The 23,678-nt window shown below is 57.2% G+C and overlaps 8 protein-coding genes across 8 annotated transcripts; 3 read left to right on the forward strand and 5 right to left on the reverse strand.

Moving 5' to 3' along the window:
- Positions 1–440: 440 nt before the first annotated feature.
- On the reverse strand, positions 441–2,271 carry B0H18DRAFT_1003114 (protein transporter SEC13). Its single transcript, XM_048028410.1, has 6 exons — positions 2,112–2,271; positions 1,996–2,055; positions 1,804–1,925; positions 1,487–1,746; positions 1,110–1,435; positions 441–1,044 (listed from the first exon to the last, which is right to left on the reverse strand). Exons 1-6 carry the CDS (start codon positions 2,112–2,114, stop codon positions 787–789), a joined length of 1,029 nt encoding a protein of 342 aa, XP_047894307.1. The 5' UTR covers positions 2,115–2,271; the 3' UTR covers positions 441–786.
- Positions 2,272–2,801: 530 nt separating this feature from the next.
- On the reverse strand, positions 2,802–5,155 carry B0H18DRAFT_1003130 (uncharacterized protein). The gene is made up of 18 exons (XM_048028411.1): positions 4,963–5,155; positions 4,804–4,882; positions 4,737–4,750; positions 4,579–4,677; positions 4,515–4,524; positions 4,443–4,460; positions 4,360–4,385; positions 4,267–4,292; positions 4,181–4,215; positions 4,109–4,133; positions 4,032–4,043; positions 3,960–3,975; positions 3,866–3,905; positions 3,713–3,813; positions 3,592–3,651; positions 3,508–3,535; positions 3,395–3,452; positions 2,802–3,343 (listed from the first exon to the last, which is right to left on the reverse strand). Exons 1-18 carry the CDS (start codon positions 5,031–5,033, stop codon positions 3,138–3,140), a joined length of 924 nt encoding a protein of 307 aa, XP_047894308.1. The 5' UTR covers positions 5,034–5,155; the 3' UTR covers positions 2,802–3,137.
- Positions 5,156–6,797: 1,642 nt separating this feature from the next.
- On the forward strand, positions 6,798–8,431 carry B0H18DRAFT_1118461 (3',5'-bisphosphate nucleotidase; the record flags this gene model as incomplete). Its single annotated transcript, XM_048033795.1, has 4 exons — positions 6,798–6,933; positions 7,342–8,177; positions 8,232–8,345; positions 8,402–8,431. The coding sequence occupies 4 exons, from the start codon at positions 6,798–6,800 to the stop codon at positions 8,429–8,431; spliced, it is 1,116 nt and encodes a 371-aa protein (XP_047894309.1).
- A 214-nt stretch (positions 8,432–8,645) lies between these two features.
- B0H18DRAFT_283759 (uncharacterized protein) lies at positions 8,646–10,736 on the reverse strand. Its single transcript, XM_048037408.1, has 14 exons — positions 10,397–10,736; positions 10,247–10,339; positions 10,155–10,179; positions 10,020–10,101; positions 9,929–9,961; positions 9,864–9,875; positions 9,786–9,799; positions 9,625–9,733; positions 9,418–9,572; positions 9,308–9,365; positions 9,179–9,246; positions 9,103–9,113; positions 8,853–9,024; positions 8,646–8,795 (listed from the first exon to the last, which is right to left on the reverse strand). The coding sequence occupies exons 1-14, from the start codon at positions 10,429–10,431 to the stop codon at positions 8,781–8,783; spliced, it is 882 nt and encodes a 293-aa protein (XP_047894310.1). The 5' UTR covers positions 10,432–10,736; the 3' UTR covers positions 8,646–8,780.
- Positions 10,737–11,927: 1,191 nt separating this feature from the next.
- On the forward strand, positions 11,928–14,555 carry B0H18DRAFT_1160687 (uncharacterized protein; the record flags this gene model as incomplete). The annotated part of the gene is made up of 12 exons (XM_048035808.1): positions 11,928–12,002; positions 12,070–12,159; positions 12,204–12,238; positions 12,294–12,317; positions 12,378–12,428; positions 12,590–12,663; positions 12,929–13,135; positions 13,286–13,348; positions 13,371–13,676; positions 13,882–13,977; positions 14,043–14,375; positions 14,500–14,555. The coding sequence occupies 12 exons, from the start codon at positions 11,928–11,930 to the stop codon at positions 14,553–14,555; spliced, it is 1,410 nt and encodes a 469-aa protein (XP_047894311.1).
- Positions 14,556–14,722: 167 nt separating this feature from the next.
- Positions 14,723–16,631, reverse strand: B0H18DRAFT_954354 (general substrate transporter; the record flags this gene model as incomplete). The annotated part of the gene is made up of 6 exons (XM_048042264.1): positions 14,723–14,899; positions 14,964–15,488; positions 15,551–15,936; positions 15,999–16,252; positions 16,308–16,553; positions 16,612–16,631. The coding sequence occupies 6 exons, from the start codon at positions 16,629–16,631 to the stop codon at positions 14,723–14,725; spliced, it is 1,608 nt and encodes a 535-aa protein (XP_047894312.1).
- Positions 16,632–16,850: 219 nt separating this feature from the next.
- Positions 16,851–20,603, forward strand: B0H18DRAFT_954355 (uncharacterized protein; the record flags this gene model as incomplete). The annotated part of the gene is made up of 11 exons (XM_048042265.1): positions 16,851–17,211; positions 17,286–17,444; positions 17,707–18,227; positions 18,283–18,505; positions 18,559–18,657; positions 18,761–18,849; positions 18,914–19,429; positions 19,573–19,790; positions 19,991–20,101; positions 20,307–20,348; positions 20,402–20,603. The coding sequence occupies 11 exons, from the start codon at positions 16,851–16,853 to the stop codon at positions 20,601–20,603; spliced, it is 2,541 nt and encodes an 846-aa protein (XP_047894313.1).
- Positions 20,604–20,969: 366 nt separating this feature from the next.
- On the reverse strand, positions 20,970–23,113 carry B0H18DRAFT_875476 (GMC oxidoreductase; the record flags this gene model as incomplete). Its single annotated transcript, XM_048040427.1, has 7 exons — positions 20,970–21,539; positions 21,600–21,863; positions 21,915–21,993; positions 22,051–22,416; positions 22,479–22,530; positions 22,581–22,991; positions 23,047–23,113. 7 exons carry the CDS (start codon positions 23,111–23,113, stop codon positions 20,970–20,972), a joined length of 1,809 nt encoding a protein of 602 aa, XP_047894314.1.
- Positions 23,114–23,678: the final 565 nt, after the last annotated feature.

Below are 23,678 nucleotides of genomic sequence, written 5' to 3' on the forward strand. Positions count from 1 at the left end.
GGCTGGTGGTTGGGATCGCAATATAAAGCGGACTTGACGTCTGTATAGGAATAGATCGACCAATAGGCGGCGGTGCTAGCGGTGAACAGAAGCACTGTCACAACAACGGCGACAGGTTCTGAGACAAAAGGAGCTGCAGATCCGACTGGTGCGAGGGACTCGGAACGGGAGGAGTGAAGCAGCCCGCTGCCTTAGCTTCAAAAGTGGTATTTACATAAGGACGAGACAGGGATCTGCCTCAGGAACTCGCGCGGAGCCTTTGCCAATGATGACCGCATTTGGCGCGTGCGCAGCCTCCTCCCGCGCCTTCCCGCCTCCCACTGCCGAACAAGGTTGCCGCTGGGCGCTGAGCGTTGTGGCGGGGAGGCCGCCTCACCGCCTCCCTGCAAGACGTAAGTACTCGCTATATGGATGGCGTTCGGTGACACATTCCGGGCCAGCAGCTGACATGAACCAAAGCTTGCATGGACACCAGCCCATCAGACGGCGACACTGGCGCTGTCTTTGATCGTGGCTTATAAGAAACCCTTTCAGCGAACTCACGATCGAACAGCAACCGGTCCCATACGTCCGTACCAGCCCCACTGCCCCAGGACAGAGTGAAGAAAGAACCATGTGCATTATTTGAACCTGAGGTGGACCTTCGGATCCTGACAGAAGGATTGAGTCAATGATCGTGGCGTAGTCGCACTTCTCCCAGCGAATCAGTCATCCATCCCCAAGGACCAAGCAGAGAGAAATGTATAGAAAGCCCTACGGAGACAGTCCAGACAGCATATGATACACCTAGCTCGTCATGTCGCTCACGCACTCCCACACGCCCTTCAAGTTCTCCTTCCACAGCGTCACCTTCCCGTCGCCGCAGCTCACCGCCAAGATGTTCCCCGCCAGGCTCCAAGACACACGCCACACCACGTCGGGGAACCTGCCCGCCGGCGCAGGCACCCCCGATGTCGGCGAAACTGACGCGGAGGAAGGGTCGAGCGCGGTCTTCACCCAGGGCGACGTCGGGGTGTCTTTTGTCCATATCAACACAGTCTTGTCCTATTCCACACACGCTCGTCAGCACGGCAGCGAAGGAGAATCGAGTGGTACGGGTGAGAACGCACCTGAGAGGCAGTAGCGATGTAGCTCCTCGGCAGCCCGATATTCGGCGCCCATGCGACGTCGCGCACCCAGTCTGTGTGGCCCTCGAGCACCTCCGCCTCGAACCACTCCTGCGTGTCGTCGCGGTAGCCCCAGATCTTCACCAGGTTGTCGCAACCCGCACTCGCGAAGCGCTTCACGCCGGTCGGCGCCGTGGGCACCTGCCCCGGAATAGTCGCGGTCGGTTGTGGCGCGATCAGCGAGCCGGGCTGCACGGCGGGCGCCCAGGAGACGGCGTTGCAGCCGATAGCGTGCCCGTCGAAGACGTCGGCGCCCCACTGGCCGTCGTCTGCGCTCGTGTTCAGTCATCAGCACACAGCGGGCACGTCTGAAAACGCACTCTTGAACGTGAGCACGGAGATGGTGCCGTCCGAGGACGCGCAGGCGAGGATCGCGCCGAGCTCGTGCGGCGCCCACGACACGGAGTTGACGGACGCCTTGTGCAGCGTGTGCTCCTTGATCTTCGCCCAGCCGGCGGGCGCGGGGCCCTGGGCGGGCTGCTCCTTCCAGATGATCACCTTGCCGTCGTACGAACACGATGCGAGGATGTGCCCGAACTTTGGGTGCGCCCAGGTGACCTGCCACACCGGGCCTGTGTGCCTGCACAGTGCGTTCGGTCAAAAGAGATGGAGGGAGAGGGGGAGGGACTTCTCGCACCCTTTGAGCACCTGCCCGCTCGTCTTGGTCGTCTCTCCGTCCACAACGTCGAACACCCGCACCGTCCGGTCGGACGAGCACGTCGCGAGCCGTTTGCCGTAGTAGTCCAGTTGCGCATCGTGCTAGACACCCCAGACGCGTCACTCAGCCTCAGCTCCGCGTCCACTTCGCAAGCGACGCGCGCGGACGTACGATCATGTCTTCATGGGATGTCTCGATGGGCACGGGCTCGCCCGTGCTCGTGGAAGACACCTAATGCAAATAGTTTTGTCAGGGCTGAGGCACGAAACAGATGAGTGAGGTCGTACCATTTTGGAGAGAGTGGGAGAGGATGGAGGTCGTTTCGAAAGTGCGGTGTAGTGAGTTCTGATTCACTGTTCGGTAGGTCGACGTGGTCTTTGTGGTGACGCGCATTTCGGTTCGACTAGTCATGTGACTAGCACCGCCCTCGAGCCAAACCGATACCGACCCCGAAGTGAGTCGGATTCGGCTTGTGTGTGACACCAAATGGGTCCAGTGTCACTGACGCATGACCGCGATGAGCTGTCACAGACGCGATTGTGGCGGGCATCACCATTGATTCACGGTGATGCACCTCGTCGAACCTCAGGCTGTATCGCACTCAGTAGCCACTGTTCATGTTCAAGACAAATGTGCACTACTAGTACCGTAAACGCCGACTCTCTACTAGCGGTACTACTAGATCGTTCAGTACTATAGGTGAGTATCTCACCATCACTGCACCGGACTCATCTATCCCGTTATCCCTAGCCGGAAGTACTTCATAGCGGATCATTCGACGAGTACTGGTACGAATGCATGAATGCGTGAGTATCGTCGTGGCCAAAGTGTTAGGCCTGTCATTGACGATGTCTGCACTGTTCAGGGACTTGCCGCGAGACGACTCGGTGAGACGGGCGACACGCAGCATGAGACAACGGCGTGCGCCCATTCGCGTACAGCATGAGGGTGACGCATGACGCTCCATTACCAGTGTGGCTGCCGCAATTGTTGAGAACCTAAATCAGGCTTTGGACCAGGGCAAATGGGTGTAAGCGGTGCTAAAAGTACACGTTGGGGTATCGGATGCAGAATGAGCATTGTAGTGATACAAGGTGCCGTGCGGACGGCGAGAATGCGGTCTATCCTGGCCGGCAAGCAACCAGTCGAAGGCACTTTACAGCTGATATCGAGGGCATCGGGGCCAGTCATACTAGGTCATGAACATCCCTTCCTTCGAGCGTGAGGCTGGACTGTTGCGGGAGGTTTGTCATCGTGATCATCACAGGGTCGATCACCGTCGAGAACTGTCCAAGTATCGGTCGACCATCCTCTCACCGGCAAGGATGTCGCGCACGCACCTGTGCTCTGTCATGAGATGATGGGCCTGCCCCCGACGACGACGATGTGAACTCTTTCCGCGGCTTTTCGAGCGGGTTCTGCCCGGATCCGAACGGCCCGCGGTCGACGCCTTGGGGTGCCATCGTCTCGACGATGATCGCGCGTGCGTTCAGATTTGCGAGCACCGAGTTGACGTATACTATGGAACGTCAGTAACCCTGTTTCGAACAGTAGCAACAAAGACGCGTACGTTTGCTCAGGACGAAGTAGAACGCGAAGTAGACGAACATATGCGAGAGGGTCGCGTACTGAGTGGCAGATTGAGCCCGACTTGAAGCGAGACACTGGCAAGGAAGGGCGTACCGTGATCAGACATAGCAACGCACAGACGCTACCGACATGTCGCATGAACGCCCATAAAATTGGATGACGCCCACAAAGACTCACCTCGTTAACAACCCGGTATTAATGCAATACAGCATCAGGGTTGAAATCACGGAGTCCGTACTGACAAGACGATGTGAGCGGAACTCGGCGTTGGGATCGCAGAGATGGAGAGACGACGTACAACCTGATGCCCGTCCGGAACCGTCGCAGGTATAGGTATTGCGCTCCGGTGATGACGAAGTCAGCGACGACCTCGAAGGTGAAGCCGACGTACAGACTCCACTGCAGGTATCTTAGGCATCAGTCACGAGGCGCTGCTGGGAGGCATGCTTACCGAGAACTGGTCGATATCGATGTAACTATTGATGTGGAGGCTGTAAAAGAGGGTTCAGGGCCGTGTAGAGATGGAATATAAATGTATCACTGACCCCCTGACGGCAAAATCTGCAGCAGATTGATGTTCAGTCCTCGTGAGCAAGTGTCAAGTACAGGACACGTACAAAAGGCATCCACTGTAGAGACAGAACGCGGAACGCGTGAGGAAGATTCGATGGCGGCTCACAGTACTCGCTCTCACCGATGATGTAGAGAGACAACAGAGCCTAGCTTCTCGTGAGTGGTCATCTCCCTGGTGGACGTGCGCACGTACAACGAATGCTGGGAGGACCCAGGACTTACGGCCCACTTGAAAAAAAGTCAGCACTAAAATCGCCTCATTATAACGACAGCACGCACGTCTCCATAACCGATGACAGAAAATCCTGCAGGACGCTTGATCCATCAGATGTCTCCCTTGACGCGCATCAGTGATTTGACCAAACAACGCACCCTCTAACAATGATGTTGCTGAGATTCTGTTGCAAACAAAGGAGTTGAGCGGGATCAATATGCCGAATGTAAGCATAACTCGCCGAAACCATGATCATGATCTAGAAGCACGGATCAGCCGAAACACACGAAACAAATGCACGCAGCAAACGCACCCAAACACTCCTGCACACCCAAAGGACGTCAGTGAAGGCCACGTGAGGCCGTGATGCAACTCACCATACTGGTCGCTCAACGATGGACGGGTTCGCGAAGTTCAGGACCACGTAGAAGTACATGGAGTACGTGATCATAGCAGCGTGTAGGGTGTCTAAAATCCTATTCTCGGGCATGTATGACTCATTTTCTAGTACGGGTGGTCTTGGAAATGCTCTCACCATAGTGTGAAAACCTAGTGGTAGCGAGGGGATGAGGGGAGGTCTCGAACTATGACACGCGACGTACCAGCAATCGCAACACTGGTGGATCTCGGAAGTACTGCTTGAAGTACGTGAACGCCTGGAGACTGGTAATGCCGTACAAACTGCAAAAGGTTCCTCGGCGAAGGCACAATTAAGAATGTTAGAGTCCGAGTGCGATAATGTCGGAATGTCCAGTACTCACATCGCCGTCGCGAAATGACCCAGAAACGCCGCCCCGAGCGTGCTGTTGAAGTTCAGGTGCGCGGCCTCCATCGTCTCGCGCGCATTCGCGGTGGTGAACAAGCAGACCAGCAGCGCCGGCTGGATCCAGACGCGGCGACCCACTCGCAGCCTTTAGAGGCTGGAGACCAGGTCCCGGGGTGCGAAGCCAGCGGCGGAGTGGGAGTTAATTGGACTTACATCTCCACTGGGATCTTGGGCTAACCGAATTTGCGATCAGTGCCTACGTGACGGTATCTCCGCCTGATGGTCAAGGCGGGAGGCGCCCAGGGATCGCAGGGTGCGTAGTACGTGATCGACGCCGTGGGCTGGGCGCCGAAACTGTCGGACTCGGCGTTGAGGAGCTCTGAATGGGTGAAACGAGTCTGGCCAACGACACTACTTAGTTCCTCAAGGCCTCACATTCCACATATCCAAATGTGGATCCCGACTTATCACTCCCGAAATCTATGTGTGCCCGTCGGAACAGGGCTAAAAAGTCCTACCGCATGACATCCCAGCAACGTCAGGCCCGTTCGGCGTACCTAAGCTGATACGGTAACGTGATATCAGCAGGGCACGAGGGTTGGCGCTATTCGTCCTCCAATCGTTTTATCGTGTTTCTGGCGCCTCGGCGTCCCAAAAGCCTGTGCACGAGTAAGAAGGAAAGATCACAGGCTATCCAAAGCCAGGAAAATTTGCCAGACAGGCAAAGCCGATTCCTACGCAAAGGGGGAACATAGAGGCCTAACTGGAAGTGGTCCTTCCCGTCCCAAGTTAACATGCGACCCGTGTATCGCCGCTCACATCCGCAACTTTGGACTCAGAATAGGTTCGACACAAACCCCGCACGGAACGCTAGCGCCGCGTGGAGGGTCTTGAGCGAGACTAGGACTCAGAACGGGAAACGATCGTGAAGAAGTGTAAATGCGGTCTGGACTAGGTCTGGAGGTCGGCGACGCAGTATTGGCGCAGCACGGCGCAGGATTGACATCAAAAGTACTGCGTGAAAAGGGTTGTGTAATAGGGACCCAGATATATGATGTGATCCGTGGCGTGCACATACCGATTGGAGCTTAAGTCCTCGTCACCAACCTGCGTGGTGGCAGTATTTCCTGATATGCAAGGAAAGGGTATGGTGAGCCTGGCATCGACCAATGGGAAGAAGAGAGGGTTTATGCAACTCGGTACCTACATACGTGCTAGTGTCCTGTCGAGCAGATCCGATGTGTCATAGAAGGCCTTCAAAAAGTTCGTTAGTTTCAACACTGTGTCCAGCACAACCACTAAGATAGGGCAGTCCTCATGGTCAGGCTGCCTAGAAACGGAGCAACCTGCCAGTGCAATCATCTCTCCTGACTCGGACACGAAGACGTGCCGGTAGCGTCGCGCCACTACATTTCGAACGATGAGATTAGATCATGGTCTACAAAGTTCATGACATGCGACGGAGGCACCTTCGATGTTCACTGTGTCTCTTTGAACTCCGGACTCGAGATCAACTTAGTTAAGAGTATGTTCGCACAAGGTAAAAAGATCACCTTCACATTCCGAGGTAGCTTCTCTTTCCAGAAAGACACTAAATGAACCACGACAGTGCTTGGTTGCCATCGTTTGGCTGAGTTGGTCGCAGAGGGTGTTGGTCAAGAGTGGGTTCGTCACTAGCGGCAGCGCAGATCTTAATCTGCATGTCACGTGTGGCAACTCCGCGCACAGACAGGTGTATCGCGATCTTGACGCGATCTGGGATGCATGCTTGCCGCCGCAAGTTCGAGCCTGCGAGCCGCACCGGTAATACACACATTCCATCCCACCGCCATGTCGCTCACATACTCTGCGGAGAGGCAGGTGGCCGTCGCTGCGGTCAGGAGGGCCTGCGCGCTGACCTCGTCGGTGTTCAACAAACTCGTGCGGAATGAGACGCTCACGAAAGATGACAAGAGCCCAGTGACCGGTGAGTCCGATCTACAGTCCGTGTGTCTTCCGGGGATGTCGCGATGCGAAAGGCGGTTCGGTGGCACAAACGTTGATCCGTTCAAGCTACACCTCTGCGTTTGCCTTTCTGAGCGCGATTCAGGCCACAAGGGTTTATACCGTGCATTTCAGTTTTGAGCTCCTTGATTGACAGCCCCGCCTGACAATTGCAGTGATGTGACATTACTTCACTTATGCTCAGACAGCTGCTTGGTGCCGGACAACTTGTCATCAGCGGCAACACGATGCGATGCCCGAGCTGCAACAGACCAGCGCTGAGAATGTTTCCTCCTTGAAACATGTATTGCTCTCAATCTACGCACCGACATCGTCGTCGTTCCTAATGCACTCGTCTCACCTGTAACACTGCTAATTGACTTTCCTCCAGTTGGTGACTTCGCCGCACAGGCAGTCGTTAATACGATCCTGTCCCGCACGTTCCCCCACGACCCCGTCGTCGGCGAAGAAGACTCCAGTGACCTCCGCGCAGAAACGGGTGCCTCCCTCCGCGAACGCGTTGTCGCCCTCGCCACCGAGTCGCTCACTGCGCCTCTCCAACCCGGAGAGGACGAATCATGGGGCCTTGGCCCCTCCTATACACACACGTCGGAAGAAATCCTTGCCGCCATCGACCGTGGCAACTACGAGGGCGGAAGGACCGGCCGTAAGCACCTCCACTCCCACCTTCTGAGTTCTGCGCTGATTGTCCGCCCTTGCCCGCTGCGGTCTCCCACGGCAACCCTTGATCTTTTTGATCTGATAGGTATGTGGACCCTGGACCCAATCGACGGCACGAAGGGCTTCCTACGCGGCGAACAGTACGCCGTCTGCCTCGCGCTCATTGTCGACGCGCGCGTCCAGCTCGGCGTCATCGGCTGCCCAAACCTCCCTGCGGATCCCGCCCGCCCCGACGGGCCCCGCGGTGCGATCTTCGTCGCCACCCGCGGTCAGGGCGCGTTTCAGCTCCCGCTCGCACCCTCCTCTGAGGCGCAGGGGAGGCAGCTCCGGATACCTGCGTTTACGACGGAGACGCTGAATCTCTTGGAGAGCGTGGAGAAGGCGCACGCGAAGCTGAGTTTCAACGAGAAGGTTGCGAAGCTGCTTGGTGTGACGCGTCCGCCGACGAGGATGGACAGCCAGGCAAAATACGCGGCGCTTGCGCGGGGAGACGGTGGCGCGTATCTGCGCATGCCGGTGGGAACTGGGTACAAGGAAAAGATCTGGGTACGTCTGGATGAGGACATTTGCTTGCGCAGACGTTCTCATACCTCCTTGCAGGACCACGCACCCGGCTCTGTGCTTGTCGAAGAGGCCGGTGGGGTCATCAGCGACTCGCGTGGATTGCCGATCAACTTTGGCTTGGGAAGGACGCTCGGCGAGAATTTCGGCGTCGTAGCTGCGGGAAAGAGGTGCACGCAAAGGTCATCGGGGCTATCCTACGTGCGAAGGAGGAAGAGGCAAAGGAGGAAGGCCAGTAAACGCAGCCTGTCGTCTGTGATCGCGATCTTCAAATTGACGCGAAGCCGCAAGGAAAGTAAAATAGACCCTCGATTGTAGCCATATGCATGCTCCGTGCTGAACGGTATCGATGTTCAGTCAATACTGCTGCGTAAATGGGTAAACGGGGAGTCATGGCCCTCAGAAAGACTCCCGATTGGGTAGCATAACCATTGGTGATTGGCATACATACAAGTCTCCGGACAGAAACAACAGGAGGGTCAAACAAACACGTAACTGATCCCATCGAGAAGGAAACGATAATTCAACCAGACTTGTGACAACAAGCCGCTGTCGCGACCGGCGCTACAATCTGGGCTGGATATTCCTTTAGACAAACGAGGCCTGATACATAACATCATTGGCTATCGTGGACCCACGCGGGATAAATTAGGCACTCACATGCGTGTACGCACTCTGGGTCTCCGTGGCTGGCCTGCTCTCGACGCCCCATGAATGGCAGGAATCCGCCAACTGGTTCGACGACGGGGTCTCCCACGTGCCGCGGTGGTTGAGACTTGATATCAGGAGGATCGTGTACAGTTTGGCCAGCGAGATATTGAAGAAGAGGTGACTAAAAGGAAAGCGCGTGTCCGCGTTAAGTCGGGGGCCGTAATGAGTATGGACGGCGAGCACGTATGGCAAGACTCACGTTGCACGAGGCTAGAAGCGCGAACGACTATCAGCATGCCGACGTTCCCAAGGGGGGTAAAAAAGATATAGCTCACGGAGGCGAGGTAGAGTGCTAAATCGAGTATAGCCCATGTTGTAGTGAGGACACCCGTTTGGACGGTCACTGCGTCCGCGAGGATTGGCACCGGTCAATTCTAGAATGAATGGGCGTTGAAGAGACGTACGTCGTATGATCTGGTTCACGAGCGAGTCTGTGCTCGAGAATCCTGACTTTCTGCGATGCTTTACGCAGGGATTCAGTTCGCGGTGGAAAGACGCAAGTGAAGTTGCGTACGAGATGCCACACGAGCGACACAGTGATCAGGATGTCCGCCACTACGCCCGTTACCAGCCACGTCGACACTAGGCCTTTGGCAACCGGTCTCTGCAGAGACTCAATTCCGCTCATGCCCGGCCAGCGGATCGCAATAACCGAACCAATTGCGCATACTGACGTAGACTCCGTGAGCAATGCTGTAGGTACCAGTGAATTGAGACATACACATCGATGCGACAGCCAGAACGGGAATGAACGCAGAAAGCCATATCGAGTGGCTGATTGCGTAGACGCGGTATGTGAAGAAGAGCTCAACGGAACAGGAGATGATACCCTGCCGAAGGTCAGTGTCCTTGCATAGCTGGAGAGGCTGACCAAGAACTCACCGTGATTGCAGGCACTGACCAAGACATAGATTACTAGTAAGAACAAGAATGATAGGAGTCGCTTCAGTCTAGACGTACGCGATGTGGACACTACAGCGCTATATCAACACAAGTGTTCGGCTGCCTACGTATGGTGTGCTTACCTATTCCAGGGGTAGAAAGGTAATGTGAGCCTCCTGAGAATGTCGTAACAGCGGTGAATAGTTGTTTTGATGTTGAGTATATGGATCGTACCGAAGTGCGTCACCAAACCCGTGTACGCATACACAACAGACAGGCCGGTCTGCGCAGTGTCCGCTACAAATAAAAATACAATCTATAAGGTAATTGTGAGTTCATGGTCTTCCACAGGGCGGGGAAAAGGCGCACAAACAACCGTAGTGGCCAGGGGTCCCTTGTATTCAATACTATCAGTATATGCCATATTGTCTACTAAGTAGAGGTGAGACTCAATTGCGCACTTTTGCGAATGGAAGGCGTAATGGTAGTAGCCAGAAACGACTACTCCGTATAACAGGGTGTTCAGCCATATCCCGAGGATAAATGCCCCCAAGCTATGTTACGAACCGTCAGCTTATAGAACCTGAATTTGATGGTCAGACGCCACTCACTGGGGACCAATGTCAACACCATCAGCTGTATCCATAAAATGTCGTGAAGGGTCGTGAGTAAGGGAGCCACCACAAGGATCAGAGTGAGGGGCTTAGCTGGTGCATTGAACCAAGGTCAGCTATATACCTTCGGATGTAAGTGCTTTGACCGTGACTTTGCTTCCGCTCATGGACCCAAGCGTTGAATCTCAGCCACATATCCGCGTATCCGCTTATCCGACGCTTTGTTGATGGCATGTGCCTGGCACATGTTGTGCACTCCGGCCTATACACGCGAACGCGCCGCATGAGTGTATACCGAGTTCATTTGAACGCTGTCCGAGTCGAGGCTTGAGGTAAGTATCAAAGCAAGTGGAAGCCACTGTGGCGTTGTGGCGAGTGAAAGTCGGCGATCACCGAGAGGGTCACGTGATGTCATAATAGTCGTTCAGAAAATTAAATCACTGTCGTTCAAGTTCTTCAGCACTGTCACCGTGAAGGCAATAACGCGGCGGTCGATCAACCCAATGCCATACCCTCTGGGCAAACGAAAGCCGTGGTGCTCTTATTTGCTTGCATAATCATGAATACCTCGTTCTAACCACTGTCCCCGCCCATCAAACTTGCTAGTCATCACGAAGTATCACGAATGGAGAAGCTTAGTTACGGGAATCCTGGGATATGAGAAACATCCGTAGCCAAAGTAAATGTCCCTCGCGTCCCTCGCGTCCCTCGCGTCCCACTCGTGATTAACTATTCACACTATAGTTGGGAATCAGGCGGGGTGCGGTGCCTTGCATTGGCAGTCGACCTACTATGGACACCGAAACCCATGCGCTCAAATTAGCAGCTAGTGAAAGCTCTAGCACTTTGCGGCACGTCTTCCTTCGGACGGTGCGGATCGAGCTCATACGTGACGGCCTGCCACGGCATGACCGGCCGCATGTTGTCCTTTATCCTCGTCTGCGGCACCGTGAGCATCGAGGGTACAGCACAACAGCCGTCCAAATCAAACCACGGCGCTTTCTGGAGGGCGGCAGACCTAATTGTATCCGGACAGAGTATTGTGCCGGAAGAGGCCTCAGGGTGAATCGTCAGGACACGTATGGGTACGTTTAGGAAGATCTGACCCGCACCCAGAGGCGATGTAAGTACTCGCGAGCTCAGGGCGAAGTGGTAGCTTTCACCGGGCATACCCAGTTTTCCGGCAACTAGATATGACCTATCAGCTCTCTGTGCATGCTGAGGCCCGATGGGTGGCTTCAAGTTGAGACTTCGCAGTGGGCTATGATCCGTCGGTGAGACACCTGTCCGCACATCAGATGCCTCCGCCCACGCATCTTACCGGTTGATAGACGAGACCACCGAAGTGGTACTACCGCCACGGCGTAAGGCCCGGGACCTGATCCCTGTACGTCCGTCGAAACCATGCATGATATGGAGTCCCCACGGACGTATAAAAAGGCAAGTGTGCTATCAGCATCCCCAGTCCAACGCACTGCGACACAGCTGCATCCCTCAGTGCCACTATAGCACCCGCTTCACTGTTGATATGAACAACTACGGCTTTGTTCTGACGATGGTCGCTATCCTCCTTCTGCCGTTGACGTCGGCAGCCCCGAAGGCTGTAAGTCCTTCATTCTTGACTCATTGTCAAGTCTGCTAGGTCATCTCATACCATTGCACGAATATAGGCCCCCGTCGACGAAGGTGCTTCGGTGCCTGTATGGCAAGACATTGTCGGTCCCTTTCCCTCTCCTATGTATGCTATACGAATGACCGATGTATGCTGGCTACTAGGGGCACCGTACAGACGACTCCGTCATAGGCAGCCCCAGCGAAGATGGCCCCGGGGGTCAAGATGTACGTTTGTTTCCTTCATGCATATGAATCAGCTCATTCAAGTTGATATGTTCAGTGGCGTCGCATGGATGACTCCCTTGTAAGCAGGCGATATAGACTTTATCATTTCGTGGTATCTGACGGGCCGGGGCTTTTGTAGGTGGACTGAAGCAGCGTTCCTGAGCAGAGTGGTCGTCGCGATATTCAACAAGTCAGTCTCGAACTGTTGTTGGTTGATTCTGATGACTGTCAGCTAATCGTTCTCCGTGCACCTCCGGCGATGTCTGCGCATTAGGTGGCGACGAGCGACGTGCATGAAGTGTTACCTCATCGGGGCGCTTTGTTCCGTACATGAATCTTCTGCATTTGTAGAATTGTGGCATGTGTCCGGCCGATCTTGTTCTGTCTCGCACTGTATTTAATCCGTGCCGTTTCGCTGGGCCCGTGTCGGTTGTCTTCATTTGATGCGGTAACCAGGACTGCACACATGCTAAACAATTGATGTTTGCAACATCAGGCTACTGTCTCAGAGACATGACGGTGGCCGCTCCTCAGTCTGAGTGAGCGTTGTTCACCACGGGGTTCTGAAATCCACATAAGCAAGGTTCACGTATCAACATTGGTGAGCATTGGAACCAAGGTAGGCTTATTCTATGGGTGTTTGGCACGAACTTGAACGCAGAATTGTGCTGACCCTGCATCTCTACACAGGTCACCGATGCACATGCTCCATTTTACCCGCCGTGATCCATGTTTGCAAGCTCGCTCCACTGCTCAAACTAGATGTACGCCTCCGCGAATCCACCCTCCCCCCCGCACTGGCTGCTGATCCGCTCCATCTCGCGCGCCTGCATCACGACCGCGGGGGCCCTCATGCTCTGGACGACGGTCTCAAACAATTCGCCCGCATCTCAAGCGGTGCGTTGTCGGCCGTGTCGCCCCCGCTATGATGGCGAGCGGTTTCCCTTCGTTCCATGCTCCGCATCCACGTCCAACATACCCCCGGATCTTCGAGACGATCGTCCGTCGTCGTTTCCCCGCACCGAAGATCGTCGTCGCTAAATCCAGCCACGGCCGCTTTCCCCGGGTCCTATGGCGTCCACACCGGCAGGCACGCTCTACTTCTCGTACGTGAGCCGGCATTGCGCCGCAGCTTCGACCGGGGCGTACGCTGTCACCGCGGATCGTATTGACGTCGTCGCCTCCGTTCCGTGCCCGCCTCTTCCTCGACTTCGACCTCGATCGGCGATCGACCCCGCCCGAAACGGTGCCGGGAAGCGCGATCCTCCTCGCAGATTTAGTAGCCACTACAGCCGCCGTCGCCCCCGTGCGTTCTTCCCAAGTCCATCGTTCTTGGACGCGCCGATCCTGATCCGCGCTCGCCCGCCTCGATCCGACCTCGGTGTTCGGCGTATCCCCAGCCTCCGAGTCCGCACAACGTCTTCGCCGTCCTCGAACCGTACGTGACGCGTCTCCCGTCTCCCGCACACGGTCGCCCGTTCGCTCCGCCCGTACATCCCATACTATGAGTGCCCGACTGACACGTCTCCACATCGGGCCCGAACTCACCGCAAACCCGACACGGGCCTTGCCTCTACTGCAGCTTCTCGTAACCTCCCTGCCCTCGCGATCCCGACCGTTCTCCTCTCTCGCCATTTTCTCAGCCTCCGCGAAGTTTGTTCCTTTTATTGTCACTGAGGGCGAAGCCCTATGTACTACTAGCAGACAGTACCTACTCTACTCTCTACGTGTTTCTCTAGGTCCGTGGTCTTTTAGCATCGCCGTCCGCCGTGGCTTCGGGCATGTATAGTAATGTGTAATGTAGTGATAATGGGGAATGCATTCTGTCCGGCGTCGGGGTCGGAAATGTGCTGTGATGCCGTGGTGCACTGTTACGCTGCTCGTCTTCTACGCCCTCCTCGACGTGTTCGCCTCTCTGCGTCCCTCTCGTCTCCGCCTTTCAACGCTCCGCGAAGTCGCCCCGACGCCGGGCTCTCAATGTCCGTCTTCCGCGGGACGCTGTATAATTCGGCCGACAATAGTCTGTCCGTCAGGAGGAGCACTGTCACTGGGTGTGAAGGGGACAGGACGCACAGGCAGGAAACAGTGGATCCGGAGAATATGTCTGCGGCGGACGCCACGAAGAGCACCGCATACTGTAGGCCACACATCGAACGCATAGCACGTACATATGTTTATACAACCTCTCACAAACGCTCACAACACACATGATGCAAACTGCCTCTCATCTACAGATGAATTGCATTGCGTCGATACACTAGTACGTATGGCAGATGGCAGGTATATCAACTTCACGCATGCCGCCGTGCACCGATAGAAGCAGAGTCAGAAAAAAAAACATCAGTACTAGTACATATTACGTCGTGTAGATCATGCTCAGATTAGACCGAGACACACAGAAAGAGATGCGCGTTTTACTATCCAAAAAACCACACCCGCAGAGCCAACGGGGAGAACCGAAGCAGGCGCACGGACGCCGAGAGTCTACACCTTCTGCGCCGGCTGGTCCGTCTTCTCGATGCGCGCCTCCTCGACGCCCGTCGCGAGGGGCTTGTGTGACTCCGCCGCCCGCGTCTGCTCGATGAGGTCCGCGCGCGAGCTGAAGCCCGGCGGCGCCCACGTGCCCGAGGTCCACGGCTTGCAGTACGGGTCGCTGTACATCTGCACACACACCTTATCAGCACCACGCCACCTCCAAAAAAAACGCAACGAGGGGGGCACGCACCATGTCGACGCTCTCGAGCGAGAGGTCGGACGACTCGTACAGGAAGAAGTACACGATGACCGCGCCGGTGAGGTTGCACGCCGCGAACACGAACCCGTACCGGAACGCGATCGCCTTCACGATGAACGGCGTGAAGAACGCGAGCAGGAAGTTCCACAGCCAGTTGCTCGCCGTCGCGAGCGCGGCCTGCTTCGCGCGCGTGCGCGTCGGGAACGTCTCGCCGACGAGGATCCACACGCCCGGCGCCCACGTCATCGCGTATCCGAGGATGAACAGGCACGCGGACACGATCATCAGCGTGCCGATGGGCTTGCTCGTCGACGGGTCCTTGGCGGTCCCCGCCGCGGCGAAGATGAAGAGCCAGACAGCCTGCCAGACACCGCCGACGATGAGCGGCAGCCGGCGCCCGAAGGTCTCCATAACGTAGAGACCGCCGAATGTGCACCCGAAGTTGACCGCACCAAGGATGATCTGCGTGACGTAGGAATCACTGATGCCGACGGACATGAATATCGACGCGCCATACTGAGAAAACCATGAACCGTGAGCATACACGCGATGCGGAGGTTGCTGGATCGAGCACTCACGTAGAAGAAGTAGTTCGCGCCCGTCAGCTGCTGGAACATCTGCAGCGTCGCGACGAGCAATGTCCTGTACAGCTGCTTGCGTTCGAACGTGAAGCAGTCCACCCACCCCGCCTTCACCGACTTTTCGTACTCCACCGCCTCGCGCATCTCCTCGATCTCGCGGTTGATGATGAAGTGGTCCTCGACCTCGTGGCGGGGGACACCACGGCCCGCTGCGAGCGACAGGCGCGCTTCGTCGTAGCGGCCATGCGCAGTGAGCCAACGGGGCGACTCGGGCATGAAGAGGATACCGAAGCCGAGAATAGCAGGCCAGACGAAGGAGATGCCAACGACGGTCCGCCATGAGCCGGGGCCGCTGATGTCGCGTGCACCAATGGATATGCAGTCTGAACAGCGGAGACGTATTAGTCAGCTGTAGGTACGCGCACGACAGGGAGAAGGGGCTCACATGCGACGAGGATACCGAAGGTGATGAAGAGCTGATATGTCGCGGTGAGCGTACCACGGATCTGGCTCGGGGCGGTCTCTGCCTGGTACATGGGGACGGCCGCGGAGAGCGCGCCGATACCGAGACCAGAGACGAGACGCCCGACGGCGAATTGCTGCCAGACGGACTCGGAGGAGATTTGGATGATGACACCGACGGAGAACACGAGACACTCTACGCACATCGCGTACCGACGACCGAGGAAGTCAGCCGTCCTGAGAGAACACATCAGGTAAGCACGACGATGGAGGCGTGCGAGCGGACACTCACGGTGCGCCGATCAAAGCACCAAAGAGCGTGCCGATACTGAGGAGGCCGACGATGAGGCCCTCGCGTACGTCGCTGAACGTGCATGTACTCGAGTCTCCTGGTGTGGTACATGTGCCGAAACGGAGGAGGAAGTTCGGCATGATGAGGATGTCGGAGATTTGACCAGTGTCATAGCCGAAGATGAAGCCGCCCATAGAAGCTATGACGGCCAGGGCAATGGCCATGTACCCGACGGGCAGGCCTTGTCTGTGGGATTGTAATGTCAGCGGCGGTGAGCAGCACGGGGAGCAGGAGGGGTGCGCACACGTAGAAGAGAACTGCCATGGTGCTCGCGCTGCACTCAAGCCGCAGAGAGGATGGGGGTCGTGCGGGGCGTGGAGAAGGTCGTGAGTGGGGGAGGAGGAGGAGGGGAAAGCGGGGCGCGGGGCACTATATAGGCGACGGTTGAGGGAACGGAGGACCGGAGGAAAGACGACGCTCGCTTGGAAATATTTGACGGCAGGCCATGGCAGCCACAAAGAAACGTGACATCACTCTGCAGCCATGTCTGCGCGCTCGCCGGGTCGTGGAGCTGTTCGGCCTCTCGGATGCACCCCCGTCTCCGATCTCAGCCGCCCACCCAGCCTCAGGCCAGCCGCGACCCGCCGCCGCTGCCTGCCCGTCTCGCCCGCCTCGCTGCGCGATGCCCGCTGCCCGGCCCAGCCCACATTCGCCCAGTTTTACAGGCTATCCTTTCTCCCGCCACAGCCCCGGCGGCGCCACAGCGACGGCGGCCAATCCCCTGGCAGAGCAGCGTCGAGCGACATGAGAAACAGCGTACGGGAGCCGCGGCGGCTGATACGATCTGTCGAGAGGCATCTTTCTCGCAGCAGCGGGCCGAGGACGCGAAGTTGCCGCTTGGACGGTGATCGTGACAGGCGTTGAGTATGCCCGCATGCTCCGCACGGCGACTGCCCCTGAGATCGAACATCCCAACAGGATTCCCACTGCAGATCACGTGCGCCGAACCCGCCGACTCGGCCTCCATTCGCGGGTACCGTACTTACGTACACAACAGTGTCGGTGGCGTTGGGCCAGGTGCCATACGGGCGCGCCTCTCCAGAGCAATGCCCCATGGGCTGGCCAAGGGCTGGCCATGTGCATGAGCGATTGCCCCGGTCTGCCATGGCATCTAGTTTTCACCCTCGGCAACACCGGCCGCACGAGCCGGATCCCAGGCAGGCATTGCAAGATCCGGAATTTTCTCGCCTGTTCTCCATTCCCCTCCCTTGTTCTCTGGACCAGTCGTAGGCCTGCTCCCTCAGCAGACCAGGCTGCGCGCACGAGCCTCCTCCATACTGCAGATCCGGGGAGGCGGGGCTGCCGCTGCCGTGTTTGAGCATGGCATGCTCGCCCACAGGTGTCTCGCGCCGACGCATTACGCCGCGGTTTGTCATCTGCGTGCATTGGGCGCGCGCTCGCCACGACCATGCGTATGTCCGACGCGATGACGATAGCACATACGAAAAAGAGTCAGCCAGGCACCGCTCTGATCAGCGATCCTCCCCTCGATCCTTCGCCGAATCGTCCCTCTGCCGTCACCGTGACGCCGAGCGCGGCTTGGGCGACATTGTCGAGCTGACGTCCGGCGCCGACGCCGGATCTCGAGCTCCGTGTGGGGACGGGCGCAGTGCTGGGACGCACCGCTTCCCTCCGTCCGATCGCCACTACGCGAAGCGCACCCCGCTGCTATTCTGGCCCCCGCGGTTCGCGTTGCGGGGCGAGCGGGGGCCCCATGGGCGACATTCCCAGCGCGCAGTATCCCCGCGGGCGCTGAGTTCGCAGGCGCACGCTCGCGGCTCCCTGGTGGCGCCAAAGGTGCACTCTGCTATGGGATCCGCCTCCCTGCCCATGCGAATTTTGCAGTCGGATTGTTCTACTGTAAGTTGGTGTTGCTGCACGGCGCATTCCGTCCACCACTGCGTGCGGTTGTCAGCGTCGGGCGGTCCGCGCCCGAGTCGGCCCCGGTATGAGCGCCTGCGACGCCCTTGCTTTCCTTCTCGCTCGCATCGGTACCAGGCCCGTCATTCGGCGGCATCAGTACTTCTCACGTCCGTCAATACGCATGCGCATGGGCGAGCAGGCTATAGCCCGCACTCGTCACCTCCACGCACACCCCGCAGAACATTGCAGCCTGAGCTGCACACGCGTCGTGCGAGGTGGGAAGGGACAACCGCGACGCTAACACCGGGACGCCGCCTACGGGACTAAGCGCAAGCACCGGCAGCAATCTCGCTGCAACCGAGTCCTACGACGATCAGGCTTGAGAGGGAGTCGAGCCGGGAGAGCGCTGCGTCCCGTCTGCCCCAGTGTACGTACGACGGGAGGGATCGGCGGGCCGCTCGCGCGCGTGCGCGATGATCAACCGCGGTCGATCGTGATTTGCCATCGTCACTGCGCATTGGGGGACGCAGGTCGGAATCGAGGATCCCCTGTGTGGATCCGGGGGACAGGCGGGCGGATCGCCCCCGCACAGACGAGGCGTGCATACTTAGCGTTAACGGTGCGCTCGCCGACGCGCGGCAGGCCTCGACGCGTCGACGTCCTGGACCTGATCGACATGATAGGTAAGTAGGCCAGCGATGATCCGCAGTTTGACGAGAGGCTCGTGCGGCCGCGAGCGGGGGCAGCGGGAGGACCGGGGACCGGGGAGGTGCGCGCTGCGTGATGCGGGGCTAGCGGGCGGGGAGGGTCACCCGCGCGACCCGGGGGTGCCGCCGGACCGCAAGAACGCTCCTTCGACCTTCGGTGGGACCCTGTGGCTGCCCGGTGCGAGGGCGTCGGTAGGTCTGTACGTCGGCCTGATCGTCATGGAGCCGGGAGGAATCCAGGGAAGACGGTTAGAGAGGATTGATATTGCCAGTGGGTCGACGACGATCGTCCTCGGACTCGCGAGAACGCCCGATATTTGCTCGCGATGTGTCCAACATCACGAAGATCGTCTGCGTGCTGCCACGCTCCGGGGCGTAGAACGGAGGGGGGCGGGGGTCGACGTCCTCCGCCTTCCAGTCCGTCCTTCTACTTCGCCCGCGACGCGGGGATGCGGGGTATCGCTGTCTACATCAGCCGCACGTGTCCAGCTCGTACGCACCTGCTGCTCAGTCCCCCTCACCTCCTTTCCATGCGACGCACGCAGAGCACAACAGCGAGAGCGAGAACACACAGAGAGGAAGCAGGTCAAGTTGCGAGGCGCATCACGGCCCTGGGCATACTATGTACTACACAGCTCTGCTTCGATCGAGTCTTACCCCACGGGGCCGCCCCGCCTAAACGCGCCCACCGATGCCCGGTCCCCGTACCTGGGTCAGCTGAGCGTGTCACGCTGTCGCTGTCTGCGCGGCGTGATCGAGGGGGCGAGGTTGATTGGTCGAGTGCTGAGTATCTATACGGGAGAAACCCACAGGCGGGAGGGGCTATTCCTTCGGTGGAAGGACGAGCTCGAGGGTGGGTTGTGGATGGGTAGGGCCCGGGCAGCAGCTTGAGGTGAGTGCTATCGGAGTGGTCGACTTGGTGAGAGGCCGTACGCGCTTTGAAACGCTGACTCATACTGCGTACAGTACGGATTATCATGCTTCTCCAAGCTTCGTATCGACATGCAGGCGTCGAACGGCTGAACGGTCTTTGCGATGTGTTCACCTGAACAGGCCAAGTCAATTGAACCAAGACCCGTATACGTATACCGAAAGGGGCAAGTATCTCGCCATGTATGGAAGTCGGGCAAACGACGATGCTGGCGATGGGGCAGTCATGTGTCCGTGAGTGGAAAAGTAGTGTGACTCCGTTTTCTTACTGAGATGTGTTTGTTTGGGAGGGTTCATTCAATCACACCACAGACTCGAACCTCCGAACCGTTCACGCCGCCGTCTTTTGCCAGTGTTTACCACACATGTACAGGCATGTGGTGTTCGGTCGGATTAACGCAAAGGACTTGACGTCACATTAATGCGTGCACAATCACAGAGCTTCCGCTGTGCACACGGTGTCCGAATTAGACCAGCCGTGGTGAGCGGGCAACAACATGACATTTCTCCGCTCATGCACGAGTATGACTTCAGCACCCCGCATACCGGGCCCGGTGTTTCAGACGCGTTTGTTGCATCGACCTGGGTTGTCTCTCACCTCGTTTCGCACTTCCGAACGCGAAAATCTACGGTAGCTACCAAACTGCAGCTTGATGCAGCTTTGGTGATCGGATGCGATGTGCACCTCCGGTTGAAGACGGAGCCATCGCATCGGACCTCCCACACTTCTCATTGAGACTCCACTCCATTACTCACGAGCACCGACGCTTACAGCCTAACGTGGATCGAAGCCCTGCACTTCGCGCGCACGAACGCCTCCTTGATTAGAACGCTTGGGAGTGCTTGCTCCGTGTTCCGTCCGGACGCAGGTACCGTTTGGGTTGAATGTTCTTCCGGTCAAGCTCTGGTCCTGCATCCCAGTATGATCCTCTCCGGGCTACCCCGGCGGGTGTTCACCGTCACTGTTTATCAACTCGTGATCCTATGAATGGATACCATTGTTACGACGACGAGCATCATTTAAACTCTGACAATATGCCTAATATTCCCCGGTCTAGTCTATAGCCCAACCCATAAATCGCGAAAGCCCCTCAGTGGCCTTTTAGCTCTTCTTCTCAGCTACGTCTATAGCATTCCCTGGGGCCTCGGCGTTGTCCTCCTTGATCATGTCCGCGCACTTCTCAGCGAGCGCCACGGTAGCCGCGGCGAGATGCGTGCTCAAAATATGCGGGAAAGCACTCGAGTCCGCTACACGCAGTCCTCTCACACCATGCACCCGCAGGCGATCGTCCAACACACCGCCGGAGCGCGTGCCATCCTCCTCAGGCGCCATCCGGCACGTGGAGGAGTAATGGTACGACGTCTGGCACACTCGACGGATGAATGCGTCGACGTCCGCGTCCGCGTCGCTTGCAGGCACGAGGTAGTCGATCATGTTGTACCCGCGCGCGACGATCTCGTCCTTCAGCTTCCGCGTGAACCGGATGGCCTTGCGGAACATGTCCATGTCGTATTCGGTTGAGAGGTAGTTCAGGTCGACGACGGGCTCGTCGAGCGGATCGCTGGACGCGAGGCGCACGGTGCCCGTGGACGTCGGGCGAAGTGGGATGCAGAGAAACCCGATGCCTCCATCATTATCGGCTTGTGCAGCCGCTATATCGCGCCAGGCGATCTGCAAGTGGGTGAGCCATCTCTCCGCGACTGGCAAGTGACCTACGAATGGCTCGCTCACCGGCATCACCTCGATGTCTGGAATGTTATGAGGCAACGAGGCATCCTCGTCCGTTTTGCTCGGAGTCACAATGTGGTATTTGTCGTCGAATAGGCGCGACTGCAAGAAGATAGACAGTTCGAGCACGGGAGCGAGCAGCAAACCTGTCCCGAAGAGAATGTAGAGAAAGAGCTCCTTCAAGATGAGCCAAGGGCGTAGCTGGAGCTGTATCACGGAGTCTCGCAGGGGGACGCGGTACTGGACCGCGACACCTAAGTGGTCTTGCTGAAATAAGTCAGATGGTGTTGTGAAGCAGTGTGATAGAATGTTGCTCACTAGATGTGATCCTACTCCGGGCAAGTCTTTGACGACCGCAATCCCGTGTTCGCGAAGATGTGATGCAGGTCCGATGCCGCTGGCATACGAGTTCAACTTCAACGGCTGTTAGGCACGAATAATCGCTGTACATTACCTCAACATGAGAACATGTGGAGAGGAGATTGGGCCGGACGCAAGTATGACTTCTTTTCGGGCGTGTACAAGCCGCCTGGCCATTCTACCCTTCGCAGACCGCACGTGCACCCCTCGGGCCCTTCTGCAGTGTTCGCCGTCGGTCGTCTCAATGTCAATTTTACACACCACCGCATGCACGCAAACATGCAGATTTTTGCTGCGTTCCTGGGCAAGCTGCTTGGGTAGGAAAGCGGAGAATGTCGATGAACGGTAGCCATGTCTGTCGATCGTGAAGTGCATTTTTGCGCAGCCGTGTGACGGATGCAAGGGAGAATTGAGGTCGTCTACGTAAGGTACCCCCATCGCCTCTGATGCTTTGATGATTCTTGTTCACAATTGGCTCATAGTGAGTTGCTCCGGTCATCTATCGTCATTGATAGCACTTACGGCTCAGTATGGCCCCAGACGGACTGTTGATAGGATCGGTTCTGCCATTCGCCTGATATGCTCAGGTTAGTAAAGCTACCACATCGACGTGATTGATCTAACAACCTGTCGTGCCGTGGAAGTCCGACGCGTTGCGTGGATCTTGATCTAGATCCGTCTCCGACTTGACGAAGTAAGGTTGGATGTCATTGTAGCTCCATCCGTCGCGACCAGCTTGACTCCACGAGTTGTACTCTGCCGGAATACCTCGGGTGTAAAGCATGGCATTTATTCTTGACGACCCGCCCAGAGATTTCCCTCCAGCCAGTTCGAACACGCGGCCATTAGCATTAGTCTGCGGTGTCGACTTCCATATGCGAGTTCGCGAGCCATCTGATGCGAAGTGGGAAGACAGCAAGGGGATGCGGGAGATCCAGCCATCTTGGATACCACCGCGCTCGACGAGGAGTACCGACGCCCTCTCGTCCTCGCTCAAGCGGTTTGCCAGCACGCATCCCGCTGTACCGCCACCTGCTCGGGCCGCACACATGAGATGTTATGTTCACGTGACTGAACAGTCGCCACCTACCGACAATGATGTAGTCGTAACTTTCCGCAAGATTAGCTACGCTCACTACAGGGAATGAGGAGAACATGGCGCGTCGACGTAGAGCGCCACTGTGAGTGTTTTCAGCCTACCTCGGATAGAGCATTTATGGCAGCAGTGCGGATGATAGAGACTTCCACTCCCACGACTAAATCTGTGGGAAGTTGAAGCCCGGGCGGTACGACGAATGGTTCCACCTCACGTTTGAGTGCGCTCTATCTCACTGATGTTTCAGGTCATATCTGCCATCTTCTGAACATCAGGGAACGCGGCTAGTCCCGTGCAGAACCTGTTCCAGGGCGTTCCGTTAGTCCTAGTAGTACTAGACATTGTGGGATGGGTCAGTGAATGCGGCGGCCGGTCGGTGTACCTGTCGTGGCACCTGATGATACTGACTGCACAACAAATGGTAGGTTGTACCGGCGTATGACTCATCTCAATGTTTGTAGACACCGTTGTAAGTTCCACACCCCGACTATTCTGCCGCGAGGCAGTGACACAGAAGGTGCGGCATTACTTGAACTTAAAGCCGCAGATCCAGCTACTGAGCTAACCTGTGCAAGGATAATCATGATAGACCACACTTCGAGACCTCGTTGACGTCTTCGATCCGT

This window comes from Fomitopsis serialis, assembly GCF_022376445.1.
Source record: "Fomitopsis serialis strain Sig1Antser10 chromosome Unknown B0H18scaffold_27, whole genome shotgun sequence".
NCBI classification, from domain to species: domain Eukaryota; kingdom Fungi; phylum Basidiomycota; class Agaricomycetes; order Polyporales; family Fomitopsidaceae; genus Fomitopsis; species Fomitopsis serialis.

Excerpts from the sequence above, each read along its gene's own strand:
- B0H18DRAFT_1003114 (XM_048028410.1), bottom strand. Across the intron at positions 1,926-1,995 it reads CATCCCATGAAGACATGATC|CACGATGCGCAACTGGACTA; the intron begins GTACGTCCGCGC and ends TGGGGTGTCTAG. Across the intron at positions 1,436-1,486 it reads CTCCGTGCTCACGTTCAAGA|ACGACGGCCAGTGGGGCGCC; the intron begins GTGCGTTTTCAG and ends ACACGAGCGCAG.
- B0H18DRAFT_1003130 (XM_048028411.1), bottom strand. The coding sequence starts at position 5,033 with ATGGAGGCCGCGCACCTGAACTTCAACAGCACGCTCGGGGCGGCGTTT. Across the intron at positions 4,216-4,266 it reads CTGTCATCGGTTATGGAGAC|TGGGCCGTAAGTCCTGGGTC; the intron begins GTGCGTGCTGTC and ends CTTTTTTTCAAG. Across the intron at positions 3,814-3,865 it reads TCGATATCGACCAGTTCTCG|TGGAGTCTGTACGTCGGCTT; the intron begins GTAAGCATGCCT and ends AGATACCTGCAG.
- B0H18DRAFT_283759 (XM_048037408.1), bottom strand. The coding sequence starts at position 10,431 with ATGGATACAGCTGATGGTGTTGACATTGGTCCCCA. Across the intron at positions 10,340-10,396 it reads GGTGTTGACATTGGTCCCCA|CTTGGGGGCATTTATCCTCG; the intron begins GTGAGTGGCGTC and ends TTCGTAACATAG. Across the intron at positions 10,102-10,154 it reads CCTGGCCACTACGGTTGTTT|ATTGTATTTTTATTTGTAGC; the intron begins GTGCGCCTTTTC and ends ATTACCTTATAG.